Source organism: Vipera berus (genome assembly GCF_964194415.1).
Source record: "Vipera berus genome assembly, chromosome: 10".
Taxonomy (NCBI): domain Eukaryota; kingdom Metazoa; phylum Chordata; class Lepidosauria; order Squamata; family Viperidae; genus Vipera; species Vipera berus.
Window position 1 is genome coordinate 18,880,822 of NC_138213.1, and position 18,067 is coordinate 18,898,888.

At 47.1% G+C, this 18,067-nt stretch overlaps 1 protein-coding gene across 6 annotated transcripts in view; it reads left to right on the forward strand.

Annotated features, from left to right (window-relative positions):
* The window catches only part of CFDP1 (craniofacial development protein 1), a 32,716-nt gene extending 30,123 nt beyond the window's left edge, over positions 1–2,593 (forward strand). For 5 of the 6 annotated variants that reach the window (XM_081336101.1, XM_081336102.1, XM_081336103.1 and 2 more), the window contains one exon: positions 919–2,593. In XM_081336101.1, coding sequence (XP_081192227.1) covers positions 919–1,009 — 91 coding nt within the window. In that variant the 3' untranslated portion in view covers positions 1,010–2,593. The remainder of the gene's footprint in view (positions 1–918) is intronic. The other variant, XR_014027528.1, reaches the window with a different exon arrangement.
* The last annotated feature ends 15,474 nt before the right edge of the window (positions 2,594–18,067 follow it).

Below are 18,067 nucleotides of genomic sequence, written 5' to 3' on the forward strand. Positions count from 1 at the left end.
ACATCAGCATTGTGGTTGCCCTCAGGGGGCCGGGTGGATATGGCCTGGGTGGGCATGGCCTACTGGGTGGGCGTGGCTAGAGTGCGAATGGCCTACTGGGTGGGCGTGGCCAGCTCTACATCGTTCGCATCAAGGGTGCCTATGGGGGCCTGGGCAGGAGTGGGAGAGATCTGAGGGTCTCTGGCAGGAGGAGGGTCTCTGGGCCAGGGCCAAGGCAGTGGGGGCCGTTCCCTCTCTGTTTCCAGGATGGCTTTGCGGGCCGCATGAAACCACTTCGCAGGCCGGATCCGGCCCCTGGGCCTTGTGTTTGACATGTCTGACTTAGATCCATGAGCATCTCTTATATCTGTGGACGTGAAGGGACTCAAGACTGATGACGTGCTTGACCCCTCCCTCTGACTCAGCCTGGTTATTTACACTTCTGGCCTCTAGGCGGCCAATCTCTGGAAGGCCTTCAGCTTGACCAAGTCCTCCCCCCCCCCAAGACCATAAAGCATGTGCAAACATGTATTGACTTCCATGGCATTTACCCTCACCGCCGTTATTGAAAAAAGTTATTTGTAGCTGATAACCACCTGGGCGACCCGGGTTATTTCCCAGAAAGTTAGGAACAGAAGGAAAGAAGCATCCCTCACTCTATTCTGGCCATCTATAAAGATGCCTGCTGTGTTGCCAACGCAAGCTCTTTGTGGGTAGGTGGGGCTGTTCTGGTCACGGGCGGCCTGAAAGGCAAAAGGCGAAGATGCCAATCTTAACTCGGAAGAGTGGCAAGAATGCCTGCTGCAAGCAAGACCAGGAAGAGAGAAGGGGAGGAAAGCTGGGGGTGGGGGGAAGTGTCCTCTTTCTGGCCATCTTCCCACCCATCAGAAATCCGCCCTGTTCTCTCCGAGGAACTGACTCTCTGCCTCCTCCCCGCAGGTACCTGGAGAGACGAGCCTTCCTGGAAAGAGTGGATTACCGTCAGTTCGAGCACGAGCGAGATCTGCGCCTGAGCAACATGAAGCCCTGAAGCGTCGGCAGAGTCCGACTCTCCAAATCCAGCCATCCCCAGCATGGCCTCTCTGGGTCTTCTCTCCCACTGCAATAGCCAATAGGTGAACTGAGGTCCGGGGCAGCTCCGGGCGGCAGATAGTTGTTAACTGGGCACGTCGTCCTGTGGCCTGTTTCTCGGCTGGGGAAGGGGCTGCAAGGCCGATTTCCCAGCTGCCCACCTTTTGGATTATCCGGAAGAGCACAGCAGACTCGGCTGCGGAATTGCTCCCGTGCCTGCCTGCTTGTGCCCGTCACCCGGGCGCCGGTTCTGCATGACATCAGCCCTGGGATCCCCACGTTGCTGGCGCCAATGGCCTCTTTGTGCCACTGAAAAACTCACACACACACCCCTCACAGTCCTTCACTGGACCACTCTCAGACTCTGGGGAGTAAAGTAACCCCCCTAGCCTGCTTTCCTAAGAGACCATTCCCATTCAGGAGTCTCCAAGCTTCCTTCTTTCTTTTTCCTAATGCCTTTTCCCAGGTTTTGGGGTGTTGTTATTTTTTTTTAAAGCAGCCCCTCTGCGCATTCAGGCCCTGGAGAAATGTTGGAAGAGCAGCAGCCTGCGGGGGAGGGAGGGAGGGAGGGAGGAACCCAGCGTCTCCTTTCGTCCTTTGAATAAACTCTTAAATCGGTTCTGGCAAGTGTGTCGTTCTTCCCCTCTTGGCCAAGGACGCTGCCCAGCGACACAAGAGGGACCCCCCCTTCCCCCCCAAAAGGGGCTTGGCAAGCTCCTTCTCTCCCTCTCCCGGTCTTCTGTTCTGGGAGGGTCAGCCTTGAAAGCTGCCCTAAGGTTTGTGTGCCGGTACAGGCAGTCCTTGACTTATGACCGCCGTTCAGCCCAGACTTTCCATGGCTAATAAGCAAGACGGTGGTTAAGTGAGTTTGGCCCCCGTTTTATGACCTTTCTTCGCACAGTTGTTAAGTGAATCCCTGCAGTTGTTAAGTCAGGGAGACAGCTGTTAAGTGAATCTTTCTTCCCCCATTGACTTTGCGGGTCAGAAAGTTGCAAATGGTGGTCCCGTGACCCCCCCCCCCCAGGGAAGCTGCAACGGCCATACGTGTGCACCAGTTGCCAAGTGCCTGGGTTTTTTGATCATGTGACCCTGGGGATGCGTGTGAAAAATGGTCCTAAGCCACTTTTTTCACTTCCATTGTAACGTCAAACAGTCACTAACCGAATGGTTGTAAGTCAAGGGCTACCTGTGGTTGTATCCCTAAAGAGTTTTTTTTTTCACTTAATCCTCTGGGGAAATTCACAGGAGGCTCCCTTAAACATCTTACTGGAAACTCGGCGATGTATTTTTGGTATCTCGTTTATCTACCATGTTTGTCTCCAATTGTCTCTTGTTCTGTAGCCTAACCTGTCTGTCCCAGCCCCAGTCCGATCCCGTCCGTCATCTATTAATCAACGCCTGTGCAGCACACAGGATCAAGAAGAGATCTCTTGCAGGGCCGAGGATGACGGGAGATCTTGTATCAGTCTAAAGGGGGAAAGAGTATCACTGTACAGGTTTTAATAAAATAAGTGACTTTGGTAAAAAAATTAGCATTTTTAAAACAACGGATCGAGTGGTCTCTTAAATCTCGGAGGATGCTTTTTCTTTGTAAGTGTCAATGAAGTCAAAATTTATTCACATTTCGGCCTGGGAAAAATGAAAAGGACGGTTCTGTGTTCCAGACTCCGTGGCAGTTCCCTTTAGGAAGAAAAGAGTTCATCAGCTACTATAATTTTTTTAGGGTTATTTTTAGCCTCGGGATGTCCTTGTGCATGCAGGCCACTTAAAATGTTTACTTTCAGGTCCCCACTGATTTAAATCATCGGTGACCTGATAAATGATCTCCGATGATTGCAGGTCTGCTTTAGGACTGTCAGTCACATGATCGGAACCAATTAATAGAAAAAGCTGAGACATAATACATTTCCTATTTGATCGCCTCGGAGAAGCTGTGCATTTAAGGTGGTTTTGGCAGGATTCCTTTTTGGTTTCTGATTGTGACTTTGCGATAGGATGTGAATGGATGGCTTGCTTTACACCTGTGTTTCCCCACCCGTGGCTGAGCAGGGAATTCTGGGAGTTGACGTCCACGCTTCATAGACTGCGGAGGTTGAGAAACACTGCACTCTATTCTTAGAAGTATTCTGAAAGGACCCCATAACTATGAACTGCATTTATTTTTACACCTATGCTGGCAACTTCTCTGGAATTCAAGGCAGAAGTTTGCTCAGCCCGGCCGGGTCTGTGTTATGCCTAAAAAGGCCATTACGGATGCTTTCATGTACCCAGTCCAGCTCCTCTTATGTAGCAGCTCTCTTAAATTTCTAAAATCGCACTTCCCATGATAGGATTGCAAGAGGCAGCTATCTTCAATGCAGCCTGATACACAATCCAGTGATGCACCCAGCGACCGTGTTTCTCCGAAAATAAGACCTATCCCGAAAATAAGTCCTATCTTGATTTTTACATATGTGCCTAATATAAGCCCTAGTTTTGGGGTGAGGTACACGAGTAAAAAGGGACGCGGTGGCTCAGTGGGTTAGGACGCTGAGCTTGTCAATCAGAAGGTCGGCAGTTTGGCAGGTCAAATCCTGAGTGCCACTTAACAGAGTGAGTGCCTGTTACTTGTCCCAGCTTCTGCCAACCTAGCAGTTCGAAAGCACGTAAAAATGCAAGTAGGAAAATAGGGACCGCTACGGTGGGAAGGTAACAGCGTTCCGTGCGCCTTTGGCGTCTAGTCATGCCGGCCACATGACCACGGAGACATCCTTGGACAAACGCTGGCTCTTCGGCTTTGAAACGGAGATGAGCACCGGCCCCTAGAGTTGGAAACGACTAGTATACATGTGCAGGGTAACCTTTACCTTTTTACACGAGTAAAATCCAGCTAGGGCAGGGTGGGGGGTGGAGCTGCCCCACGCACCCCAGACTCGCTTATCTTAGGACTGCCGCAGCCAGGCATTCCATGCCACACCTGTTGCGCTGCTGCCCAAGTTCTGCAAATGGCGTCAGCGATGTGACAAACCATGCAGCCTACTGCGAGCACCACATGCCATGCAGCTGCAAGTGGCCGCAGAAGAAGCCAGGCAGCAGCAGCGTGGGAGGCCTGGCTGCAGCAGTCCTAAAGTAAGCGGGTGAGACCGCCCCAAAAATAAGACCTGGTGCCTCTTTTGGAGGCAACAATATATATTTATAACTAGGACTTAATTTCTGGGAAACAGGGTATATACAGGTAGTCCTTGAATAATGACCACAATTGGGTTTGGCTAGTCTAAAGAAAAGAAGAGATAGGGGTGATATGATAGCAGTGTTCCAGTATCTGAGGAGCTGCCACAAGCCAGAGGGGGTCAGGTTGTTCACCAAAGCACCAGAGGGAAGGACAAGAAACAATGGTTGGAAACTGATCAAAGAGAGAAGCAACCTGGAATTAAGGAGAAACTTCCTGACAGTGAGGACAGTTAACCAGTGGAACAGCTTGCCCCCAGAAATCGTGGGCCCTCCATCACTGGAGATTTTAAAGAAGAGACTGGACAATCACTTGTCTGAAATGGTATAGGTTCTCCTGCTCAAGCAGGGGGCTGGACTAGAAGACCTCCAAGGTCCCTTCCAGATTCCTATCCTATCCTATCCTACCCTACCCTACCCTACCCTACCCTACCCTACCCTACCCTACCCTACTCTACTCTACTCTACTCTACTCTACTCTACTCTATTCTATTCTATTCTATTCTATTCTATTCTATTCTATTAACTGAGCCTCAACATTTCTCTTGCTAAGTGAGACAAAAGGAGATCACAAGATCCTGGGACACTGCAACCATCATAAATATGAGCCAGTTGCCAAGCGTCTGAGTTTTGATCACGCTGCAATGTTTGAGTTTTTTATCACGCTGCAATGGTCGTGAGTGTGGAAAATGGTCATGAATCACTTTTTTCAGTGCCATTGTAACTTCAAACTGTCGCTAAGCAAACTGTTGTAAGTCGAGGCTTACCTGTAATCAAACCAAATGAAAGGGATTGATTATATTGCTCCAAATACTTAGCTGTGTTACTCCCTTTTTCATGGGAGTTTGTGATTACGAGAATTGTTAGGATCCTAACCTGGAGCTAGACCATCTACCTGATCCCTTGAACTCTGTCCAACCACAAGGTTCAATCTCTTAAGTTAATCTTCCACCATGATTTGGCCCCAAAGCTGCCTCCAGAAGCGGTGAATGCTCCAACACTGGAAGTTTTTAAGAAGAGACTGGACAACCATTTGTCTGAAATGCTATAGGGTTTCCTGCCTGAGCAGGGGGTTGGGCTAGATGACCTTCAAGGTCCCTTCCAACTTTATTGTTGTTGTTGTTGTTGTTGTTGTTGTTGTTGTTATTATTATTATTATTATTATTATTATTATTATTATTATTATTATTATTATTCAGAAAGTCTTATCAAACTTCCAGGTCATGAGCCTCTTCCTTTCAGCACCATGTAACTTCCCACGGTTGCTGAAACTTCCGAGTCCAAACTCAAAGATTAGGAATTAGGATGATCTTTTATGTCATTTCAACAAATGACCATGGGTATTTTCATTGAGTTTCTTCTTCCCAAGAATACTTGGAGAGATTTTTGGATATATATTTTTAGTACACGTGGCAAACTTTTTAAGTCAGTTGGAATTTCCTTATTATGAAGGGCAAATGAGTTCTTACTTTGTTAACTAAGGAAAAGTACTTTTACCTAATTTGCAGTAATTTACCCAGGTTTGAGAAACACTGCTCTAAATCAGGGGTGTCAAAGTGCCGGCCCGTGGGCTGGGGGCATCACATGGAGGCCACGCCCAGCCCAGTTCCGGCAATGCAAAAAAAGTCACGATATGTTGCGACACGTCATGTGATGTGGCGAATTTGACACCCGTGCTCCAAATCATAGGCTGCTGGATGTTTTGGCACATCTGTAGTAAAAAAAAAATCTGCTGCCTAAGCACAGCTATTAAATACTTTCTGGAAGCAACATCCTGTGGAGTTGGTTGAAAATCAAATGCAATGGACAATCAAGTTCCATTACAGTGGCAGGCTAAGAGGAGCTGTCCCACGGAAGGAATTGCTAAACTACAATTTTCTAAACGTACTTCATGATTACAGGTAGTCCTCGACTTATACCAGTTCATTTACTGACCGTTCAAAGTGACAACAGCACTGAAAAAAGTGTCTTATGGCCGTTTTTCACACTTATGACCATTGCAGCATCCCCATGGTCACGCGATCATAATTCAGACGCTTGGCAAATGACTCACATTTATGACGGTCGCAGTGTGCCGGTGTCACGTGATTCCCTTTTGCGACCTTCTGACAAACAAAGTCAATGGGGAAGCCGGGTTCATTTAATAACCGTGTTACTAACTTAACAAGTGCAGTGATTCACTTAACAAATGTGGGAAGAAAGGTCGTAAAATGGGGCAAATATCACATCAACTGTCTCATTTAGCAATGGAAATTTTGCGCGCCATTGTGGTCGTAAGTCAAGGACTACCTGTCCCTGTTAAATCTCGTTTCTGCACATCCCTTTCCTTCCTTTGCCTGGCTCTGGTCATGGAGATTTCTGACTGCACTTTTATTTGGCACTATACATTTGCTCAATATCCAACGTTTTTATGATTTCTACGCTTGCTTCCTGAGTCTGTGGGAAACTATTGGAGGAAATTGTGACACAGATGTTTACTGTTCCCCCATCCAGCTTAGGAGACGCTTGTGTGCAAGAGGGGATCCTGTGTTGCTCGGCATGCGGGAATTTGCACTGCCTTCAAAAGTGGAAGCCGGTGTCGTGTACAAAGATCCATTGGGAGAGACCTGGAAGCCATTTGATTGGTACCTCCTAGTTCTAGAGCAGGGCTTTCCAACCTTTTCACCCACTGTAACACTTTTAGGATATGGCAACATCCAAGTACCACCAGTCGCCTAGCAAGGGGTCAAAAACTTGATGACCAAAAAAAAATGTGATGAAGTACAGGTAGTCCTCGACTTACAACAGTTCGCTTAGTGACTGTTCAAAGTTACAATGGCACTGAAAAAAGTGCCCCCCAAGCCACAGCCAAGCAAGACGCCTGCCTGCCTGGCGGCGCTCTCCCTCCTCTCCGAGGTTTTCACTGTTGTGAGTATTTCTGTTGAGGATTGGCAGCGGGGGTGGGGTGGGGGGTGTTTGGTTTTTAAACACACACACACACCAGTCTGCTGGGTGGTTGCAGCAGGTTTTGGTCGCTTCACATGACCCTGGGACACTGTGACCGTCATAAATATGAATCAGTTGCCAAGCATCTGAATGTAAATCACAAGACCCTGGAGATGCTGCAACATTCCAGCTGATCGGCGCTTCTTCTGGGCTCAGAAGCACCAGGATCTGCACTGAGCTCCAGCTGGATCCTGGCACTGATCCTGGCGCTTCCGCTGAGCCCTGACAGCCCTGCAGCTCCAGCCGTCTCTCGCTCAGGCTTGTGCGGTGCTGCCACCGGTTCAGCTCATTCCCCTCCCCCGCTACCACTTCTCTAGGATGGTCGCGTACCACCTGCCAGGTGCCAATGTACCACAGGGGGTACCCGTATCGCTGGTTGAAAAGCCCTGTTCTACAACAGGGGTGGGCAATTATGGCCCCTTTACAACCTTTGGGCTGACTTTTCCTAGAATCAGAGATTCCCAGAACAAGTTTATTTATTTATTTATTTATTTGATTTGTATACCGCCCTTCTCCCTAAGGACTCAGGGCGGTGAACAGTGACATAAATAACAGAATGCACAAATACAGATATTGAAAACAAATTAAACCCTAATTTTGCCCAAATGCAGAAGATAGTTACCTTAAAACAACAAAAAAAAGTTGTGGAGTCCAACCCTTGCCCAGGGCTAGGATCATGAAAGCATCTTGGCAGATGGCCATCTAACCCTCCACTTGAATATATTTGGTTCACCCTCAGATTGCTCCCACTCCTAGGAAGTCATTTGTAAGGTTCAAGAAAGATCTGCTTTCCAGTGTTAAGACCCACTTTTGGAGCTTAGTCCCACGTGTTGTTCTCTCCGCTCAAGAGAAACTTCAATTGATCAGGAAATTCCACAGAGATGCTAAGCCTTATCAGTGACCCCCAAAAACCTTCACGCTGAAATGTGTGTTGATAGCTAGTCTGATTTCTGGAAAGTGCAGGGCAGAGGGAGAGAGAGAGAGAGAGAGAGAAACATCTACTTGAGCAATCTCTTTATAAAAGGGAAGAAGATAAGAACAGTCATGGCATGTTAGCCTGACTTTGGAATCTATGAAGATACAATAAGAAAACAATTAATTGCCAAGTGCCCAGAGGGAAATTAGGCGATTACAGGCTGCCAGCATGCTTTTATTAGAAACTAATTATGTTAGGCCAGTTTAGTTCCCTTCTTTGATAAAATAATTGGTTCGGTGGAAAAAACATGTGAGATAAAGAGCAAAGCCTTCACGAACACTTAGTCCCTCGTGAGGCCCTCCTTGGAGGCCCTTTAAGTAGGCCAGAAGAGGTGAGGCAACAACTGTAAAAACGGAGGCAACTTCAATGAAAAGCAGTTCTTAGCAATAAAAAGAAAAGGTAAATATGCTCAAGGTTAGAGGCTAAAATTGCACCTTGCGCTGTTATAGCTGATCAGCTCATGGTTGATGGAAGACACTACGGTTGGTCAACCTTGTCCTTACTCTTCATGAAGCCCTAGTTTACAAGCCAATGGGGAAAATTCCTGTGGCATTGCAGGTAATTATGGTTAGTTTACAACCCTGGCTACTTCCAAACCACTTAGTCTCATTACTGACTTGTAAACAAAGATAAATGCTAATATGAAGGGACACGAGGTCAGGTGGCTGTTCAATCCACAGGTGAGCAGCCTCAGGTAAGGGTCTGCCTTTGACGGACTTAGCAAGTTCTTCTATTCTTTAGCCAGGAATGCAGAACAGATGCAAAAAATGGGCTTTATCTCTATGGCCACCGCAGATGGGATTTGCAAGACGGGGTTGAAGATGCAGGAACCTGCTGCAGGTTCTAGATCAGGGGTGTCAAACTGCCAGCCCGTGGGCCAGTTGCATCATGTGGATGCCGCGCCTACCCCAGCTCTGGCAATGTGAAAAAAGTCATGCTACGTCATGACATGTCACATGACATGGCGAGTTTGACGCCCGTGTTCTAGATCAGAGGTCCCCAATCTTTTGGGCACCAGGGACCAGTTCCATGGAGAAAGGTTTTTCCACGGACCGGAGGGTGCATGGTTTTGTGTGCTGACTGCATCTCGTGGATGGGGCTTTGCTTGTTTGTGCGGACCGGTTGCTGGCATGTCGCAGCCTGGCACTGGTCCACGAACCGGGGGTTGGGGATCCCTGTTCTAGATTATCAGTAAAAAGACCTGCCTCCTTCCTGGCTCATAGAGAGGCTGCTAGAAGAAAAATCAGAAAGTCACAACTTTCGTATAAATATGTTGGTTCTAAATGGGAAGTAGGTAAGTTGCTGGAATTATTGGAACTCTATCCCTCTCATCTCAATAAATCTCTCAAAGATGCTGAGGCCCTAAAAAAGAGGTCAGGGAAAGGTGATTAAGGATCTGGAGGCTAAATTGTAGAAATAATGGCTAAGGGAACTAGGTATGTTTCACCTAACGAAGAGAAGGCTCAAGGGTGACATGATAGGCATCTTCCAAAATTTGAAGGGCTGTCACGGGGAAGAGGGGGTTGACTTATTCTCCAAAGCAACTGAGGACAGAGCAAGAAGCAATGGGTGGAATCTCATCAGAGAGAGAGATCCAGCCTGGAAATAAGGAGGAATTTCCTGACAGTGAGAAGTATTAATCAATGGAACGGGTGCTGCATCTCTGGAGGCTTTCAAGAAAAGATTGGATTACCATTTGTCCAGGATGGTATAAGGACACCTGCCTTGGGCTGGAGGGTGGGATTAGAAGACTTCCAGGTTCCCTTCCAGCTTTACAATTCTAGGAAATCTCACTAAGGAAAACTCAGGATCTTGCCAAGCAGAGATTCACTTTGAGTTTTTGGCAAGGAAGTTAAACAACATGGATAGGGGTTACTACAAAAGCAAATTGTTAGAAGATGGCATCTGTGTCCATCAGAAGATTGCCAGGAAGCCCGAGAGATTCTCTGAAGTGGGGAGGGAGCAACTTTGGAGAATCTGGTGGGACCACAATTCAGCTTCTAACCTTGGAAGACTTTGGGAATTTTGCTGGTGGGGTTGAGAAGGAAAGGATGTGGGTGGCATTTTTCATCTCGTTTAGTCGAGGGGGGGGGAAATGGGCATTCCCATTCAATACCCCCCTCCAAAATTTCAAAATCATCAAAATTTGGGCATTTTGATGTCCGATTTTGGAGCCCCAATCTTGGGGTGCCAGAGGCTGCACGTCTATGGCCACAGAAAGCGCTTCTGCTCTAGAGGTAGCCACTAAGCTAAGAAAAGAGGACAATTGTTAACATTTATGGGCCATTTATGGTGTTCTTGCATTTAATTCCTTCACCTGAATGGTAATGTCATTTTGGTCTAGAGTAGTGTTTCTCAACCTTGGCAACTTTAAGATAGGTGGACTTCAACTCCCAGGTATGTAGGAAGCGCATCACAATAGTAATGGGGGACTTTAACTACCCCGACATCAACTGGGAGACAAACTCTGCACCAAGTGGAAGATCAAACAGATTCCTGACAAACCTAGCAGACAATTTTGTCTCCCAAAAAGTAGAGAAGGGAACTAGGGGATTAGCCATTTTGGATCTAATTCTCACTAACAGAGATGAAATGATAGAAGGTGTCGAAGCCACAGGAACCTTGGGAGGAAGTGATCATGCAATATTGGAATTCAACATTATGGAAGCACAAGCAATAGAACACAGTCAAACTAGAGTCTTGGACTTTAAGAGAGCTAATTTCAATAAACTTAGAGAGGGCTTGGGAAGGATTCCATGGATGAGAATCCTCAAGGGGAAAACAACTCAGGAAGCTTGGGAAATTTTGAAAAGTGAGATAATAAAAGCCCAGAGTAGCACAATACCAACAAAGAGGAAAAATAACAGCTCTCAAAAGAAACCAGCATGGCTGAATACGGAACTCTCTGATAAATTGAAAGATAAAAAGGACAAGTATAAAAAGTGGAAAGAGGGGCACATAACTAAGGCAGAATAGCCCATGCCTGAAAAGATGAAGTGAGGAAAGCTAAGGCTCAAAATGAACTAAGGCTTGCGACCAAAGCCAAAAATAACAAAAAAGCTTCTTTCAACATGTAAAAAACAAGAAAAAAGTTAAGGAAATGATTGGTCCATTAGTGGGGGAAAGTGGCAAGAAGGGGACAAGCAACAGGGAGAAAGCAGAACTATTTAACTCGTTTTTTGCATCTGTCTTTACACAAAGGGAAAAAACAGTCCAACCTACCAAAACCAGTGCCATAAAAAACAGAATAGAAACGCAAGTTAAGATAGGCAAGAAAATGGTAAGTGAGCACCTGTCCAGCCTAGACGAGTTCAGATCACCAGGACCAGATGGATTACACCCCAAGGTTCTCAAGGAACTGGCAGATGTGATCTCAGAACCACTGAACTATATTTTTCAAAGATCCTGGAGCACTGGGGAACTGCCAGAGGACTGGAAAAGAGCTGATGTAGTTCCCATCTTTAAAAAAAGGGGGGGGAATGGATCCAGGAAATTACAGACCTATCAGCCTGACCTCAATATCTGGGAAGATTCTGAAAAAGATAATCAAACAACGAATCAGCGAGCGCCAAGAGGCAAACAAAGTCATTACTAAAAGCCAACATAGGTTTGTCAAAAACAGATCATGCCAGACAAATCTTATTGCATTCTTTGACCTAGTGACAAAATTAATGGATCAGAGGAATGCTGTGGATATAATTTACTTGGACTTCAGTAGGGCATTTGATAAAGTACATCACAACCTACTACTTGATAAGATAGAAAAATGTGGGTTAGACAGCATCCCCACCAGATGGATTCGTAGCTGGCTGACCGGCCGTACTCAGCGTGTGGCCCTCAATGAAACCGCATCTATACGGAGGGAAGTGTGTAGTGGGGTGCCCCAGGGCTCTGTTCTGGGCCCAGTGCTCTTCAACATCTTCATCAACAATTTGGACAAGGGGATAGATGGGGAACTCATCAAATTTGCAGGCGACACCAAGCTGGCAGGAATAGCCAACACTCCAGAAGACAGGCACTAGATGGCAACAAAGAGATTCAGAAAATCCTGGCTCATGGCTGCCCTCTTGCATCCTCTGTGTTTTTGGCAGCCCAGTTCTGATCATTCCCACCTGCAGCTGTCTGGGGCAGTAAAATGGAGGGAGAATGGTTGGACTGTGCCCAAATGCAGAATGGGGGACTCTGAGAAGCAGTGTGCCCTTTTGACCCCAGCTGCGGAGGGAGCTTCTCTCCATTTTTCCCTCCATTGCAAACAGATTCATTGCTCCATTGCATCTCTTCAGGCCCCACAGGAAGCGGTCCCAGGTGGGGGGGGGGGAGAAGAGGGTGGCCATGACAATGCCCAGGGCTTAGCTAGCAACCCTTTCAGCTGTGTGCCACTGGTGGAGATGGGGGGGGGCAGATGCAGAACAGGTAGACCCACTGCCTCCCTGGGCCCATTAAGTGAGTGATGAGATGAGCTTACAGAAGCAAACGGCTGCTCCTTGTAAGACCAAACGCCTCCTGATGTCTTTCATCTCAGTTCCCTAACCGTGTAGCTCACCTCTCCTCCAGGAGCATAGGACAGCCTGCGCGGAAGATGCCATATCAGCCCTGCTGTCAGACCTGCCACAGTTTAAACTCCTGAATAGTAAGGATCCTTGGCTCCGTTTGCTGAGAAAGATATTGTTTTATTAGAAGTCAAGGGTAGTGCAGTAATGCAACACCAGAATTGAGAATCACCCACCAAAATCCTTAGGAGCCCAGGTGGCACCGTGGTTAGAATACAGTATTGCAGGCTAACTCTGCCGACTGCCAGCAGTTTGATTCTCACCAGGTCAAGGTTGGCTCAGCCTTCCATCCTCCCGAGGTGGGTAAAATGAGGACTCAGATTGTTGGGGGCAAGAGGCTGACTCTGTAAACAGCTTAGAGAGGGCTGTAAAGCACCGTGAAGTGGTATATAAGTCTAAGTGCTGTTGCTATCAGAGTGAAGGTATATAAATATTATTAAATAAATAAATAAATAAATAGATTGGGTGCTTAGGTAGGCACTGGAAGCTGCTAGGGAGTGTCCATCCTTGCCCTCTTCCTGCCCACCAGACACTCCCAGCTCCACTGTCTTTTTGCCCTCTAGGGAAAAAGTCTCCACCCCCTCCTGTGACTCCAGATTATATTCCACGACTACACATCATCGCAGTTCCACTTTTTCTTTCCTTAACTACCTCCTATTTCCCACCTTTGTGCAGCTGGTCAGGTTCAGGCAAGATGTTTTTGTAACTGTCAGGCCAAGCACAGTTTGGTATGCAGCTGGTATGTCGGGTGACCTTGAGACAGCATCTCGAGGAGATGCAGCGCTTACTTTTGTTTTCCCAACAGCATTCCCCCTTACATTCCCCCCTCCCCATACTCCATGGCAGTCTGTCACTGTCCGACAGCAAGGCACAAGCTAGCATAAGGTGGAAGCTGACACCTGCGAAGTAGGCTTAGCTGAGAGTTCAAAGTCATCCAGGTGAATTTCGAGGACCTCTGGATAGCCTCGATTCTGCTGATCTTTCCTCAGGTGCTACAGACTTAGCTATCCAGGTGCACCCAACAGCCCTGCTGGTCAGCTCCTCTGTGGCTGTTTGTTCATCATCTACCCTAAGATGAAAGACTTTGTTTAGATTTCTGACATGTGTTCTGTGGATTCTTCTAAGGTCATTTTTTAAAAAAAATAATCTGAGCTATTTTCCTGCTTTTTTCATTTTAAGAATTTAGCCCAGAGTTTTTGCCCAAGGGACAAATGACCAGGCCCAAATGATTAATGATTAGATTATTACATTATGGATCATCACACAGACGTTCAGATGTTCAGACTGGATCTGGCATTTTTTTCAGCCTAGCGAGTCTCTCCTAAGGACCTGGGAAAGGAAGATGTCAATGTTTCATGGTGGTGTCATGGCAGGAGGTACGCTGTTTCGAGTCAAGCAGCCTTTTGCAATTGACTGATACTATTGTTAGATTTTCAAGAAAAGATTGGACAACCATTTGTCTGAGATAGAATAAGGAATCTTGCCTTGAGCAGTGGGCTGGACTAGAAGACCTCCAAGGTCCCTTCCAGCCCTAGGGCTCTATGATTCCGGTAGTTCAGCAATGAAGTTCATGGAGATTTCTTCCCAGGGTGCTGAAATTAGCAACCTGCTGCAACATTCCTTGCTGTTTACCCACAATCCCTTTTGCAGTGACACATAGAGGGCAACTAGCCACCCTAGCCCATCTCAATTCTGGCTTAATGTCAGACCTATCACAGCCTGAACCTCTTAAGTTAAAACGATCCTTGATTCCATGGGTTGAGAAAGGTATACTTTTTTTTAGAGGTCAAGTGCACTGCAATAATGCAAAGCCAGAACTGAGAATCACGGGCCAAAATCACTATGTTCTACTCCCCCCCCCACGTCTGCCTCTCACAGCACATCAATCAAGTTCCTGCAAGATGTTTCCATAACGGTCAGTCTGAGCCCAGGTTGGTATGTGGCTCCTTCTCCCAGCTGGGTGACCTTGGAGCAGCATCCTGAGGTGCGGCTTCTACTTTTGATTTCCCCCAAGCAACCCCCTCCCTTCATTCTCCCCTTCTCACAGCCCATGGCAGGCTGTCACTGCATCATAGCGAGGCAAAAGCGAGGGTAAGGTGGCAGCTACACTGTCATGCTTCGGACACTATACAAATACCTAGACCAGGGGTAGACAACCTTGGCTCTTGTATGACTCGTGGACTTCAACTCCCAGAATTCCTAAGCCAGCATGGCTCAGCTTGGAATCCTCTCCCTTTCCCCTCAGCATGGCTGGCTCAGGAATTCTGGGAGTTGAAGTCCACGAGTCATAAAGTGGCCTAGGCCAGGGGTAGGCAACCTTGGGTCTTTTATGACTCGTGGACTTCAACTCCCAGAATTCCTAAGCCAGCATGGCTCAGCTTGGAATCCTCTCCCTTTCCCCTCAGCATGGCTGGCTCAGGAATTCTGGGAGTTGAAGTCCACAAGTCATAAAAGAGCCAAGGTTGCCTACCCCTGACCTAGACGTTCTCTGGAGAAGGCTCTGGTGCTAGGAAAGATGAAAGGAAAAGAGAAGAAGATGGCCAGCAGCATGTAGAAGGGACTCATTTACTGGGTTGAAGGGGGCACCCTGGAAAGATTTGAGAGAGGAGGCTAGGGACAGTTGTTCACCATGGGAAAAAGCCTATCTGCAGGTAGTTCTCGACTTATGAACATAACTGGAATTACAGTTGTACATTGCTGCAGTTAAGTAAGTTAAGTAAGTTACTACATGACCATCTCAATTTTACAACCATTTTTGTGGTGATCACTAAACAGCTGAGTTCATTAAACATACCTGTTTTATCGAAGGGTTATTTTTTGCCAAAAACTGGAAGTGGATGTTGGAAACCAAAAAAAACCCCCCAAACCACTGAAAATCATGGTCATGTAACTGTGGGATGCTGCAAATGACCGTGAAGATGAGCTGGTTGTGCTAAGTGCCCAAAATATGACCACATGACCAGGGTGCAGGGTGTGTGTGTGTGTGCAGCCACTGAAACTTCTATATCAGCTTACAAGTATCTTTTAGGGGCTCATCGTAACTTTGAACCATTGCTAAATGACCCCTTATTCAGCAAGGACTACCTGTATGAAGTTACTAGGTGTGAACTGGCTTTTAAGGACAGAATCACTCAATCAATCATTGGAGAGATCCAGGTTTCTGGAGAAGTCTGTGGTGCTTGGAAAGGAAAAGGGGGAAGGGCAGAGAACAAAAAGGCAGCCAGAGCCAGGGGGAGGGACTCGGCTGCAGTGAGGAGGGGGCATCATCAGTTTAGGGACAGATCATCGGGCAGAAAATCAAATCTTTATGGTTGCTAAGAGCTGACACTGACCCGATGGCAGATAATCAATAGCATCCCAGAGTCCCAGTAGTGAGATGAATAGCAGTGTAATTGGCTTAAACAAGGTTTGGGTCTGGCTTAGTCTGAAGAAAAGAAGAGACAGGGGTGACGTGATAGCAGTCTTCCAATATTTGAGGTGCTGCCACAAAGAAGAGGAGGGTCCACCTATTCTCCAAAGCGCCTAAGGCAGGACAAGAAGTAATGGATGGAAACTGATCAAAGAGAGAAGCAACCTAGAAATAAGGACAGTGAGGACAATTAACCAGTGGATCAGCTTGCCTTCAGAAGTTGTGAGTTCTTCATCAGTGGATGTTTTCAAGAAGAGACTGGACAGCCACTTGTCTAGAATGGTGTAGGGCAGGGGTCCCCAACCCCTGGTTCGTGGACCAGGGCCGCAGCATGCCAGCAACAGGTCCACACAAACAAGCAAAGCCTCATCCGTGGGATGCAGGCAGCACACAAAACCACGCACTCTCCGGTCCATGGAAAAACCTTTCTCCATGGAACCGGTCCCTGGTGCCCAAAAGGTCGGGGAACTCTGGTGTAGAGTCTCCTACCTGAGCAGGGGGTTGGACTAGAGCAGGGCTTTTCAACCAGTGGTACGGGTACCACCTGTGGTACATTGGCACCTGGCAGGTGGTACGCGACCATCCTAGAAAAGTGGTAGTGGGGGAGGGGAATGAGCTGAACCGGTGGCAGCACCGCACAAGTCTGAGTGAGAGACGGCTGGAGCTGCAGGGCTGTCAGGGCTCAGCGGAAGCGCCAGGATCAGTGCAGGCTCCAGCTGGAGCTCAGCGCTGATGCTGGCGCTTCTGCTGAGCCCAGAAGAAGCGCCAATCAGCTGGAATATTGCAGCATCTCCAGGGTCTTGTGATGTACATTGAGATGCTTGGGAACTGATTCATATTTATGACGGTCACAGTCTCCCAGGGTCATGTGAAGTGACCAAAATCTGCTGCAACCACCCAGCAGACGGGAGGGGGGGGAATAAAAACCAAACACCCACCCCACCCCACCCCCGCTGCCAATCCTCATCAGAATTGCTCACAACAATGAAAACCTCGGACAGGAGGAAGAGCGCGGCCGGGCGGGCAGGCAGGTGTCTTGCTCGGCTGTGGCTTGCGGGGCACTTTTTTCAGTGCCATTGTAACTTCGAACAGTCACTAAGCAAACTGTTGCAAGTCGAGGACTACCTGTACATCATAATAATAATAATAATAATAATAATAATAATAATAATAATAATAATAATAATAATAATAATAATAATAATAATAATAATAATAATAATAATAATAATAATAATAATAATAATAATAATAATAATAATAATAATTGGAAGGGACCTTGGTGGTCATCTAGTCCAACCCCCTGCTCAGGCAGGAAACCCCACACCATTTCAGGCAAATGGCTGTCCAGTCTCTTCTTAAAAACTTCCAGTGTTGGAGCATTCACCACCTCTGGAGGCAGGTTGTTCCACTGGTTAATTGTTCTGTCTTCTCCTTAGTTCTAAGTTGCTTCTTTCCTTCATTAGTTTCCATCCGTTGCTTCTTGTCCTGCCTTCAGGCGCTTTGGAGAATAGCTTGACTCCCTCTTCTTTGGGGCAGCCCCTGAGATATTGGAAGACTGCTATCATGTCACCCCTCACCCTTCTCTTCGTTAAACTACACATACCCAATTCCAGCAACCATTCCCTATATGTTTTAGCCTCCAGCCCCCTAATCATCTTTGTTGCTCTTCTCTGTACCCTTTCTAGATCTCAACATCTTTTTTACATCGTGGTGACCAAAACTGGATGCAGTATTCCAGGTGTGGCCTTACCAAGGCATTGTAAAGTGGTATTAGTACTTCACGTGATCTTGATTCTATCCCTCTGTTAATGCAGCCTAGCACTGTGTTGGCTTTTTTGGCAGCTGCAGCACACGGCTGGCTGATATTGAAGTGATTGTCTACTAGGA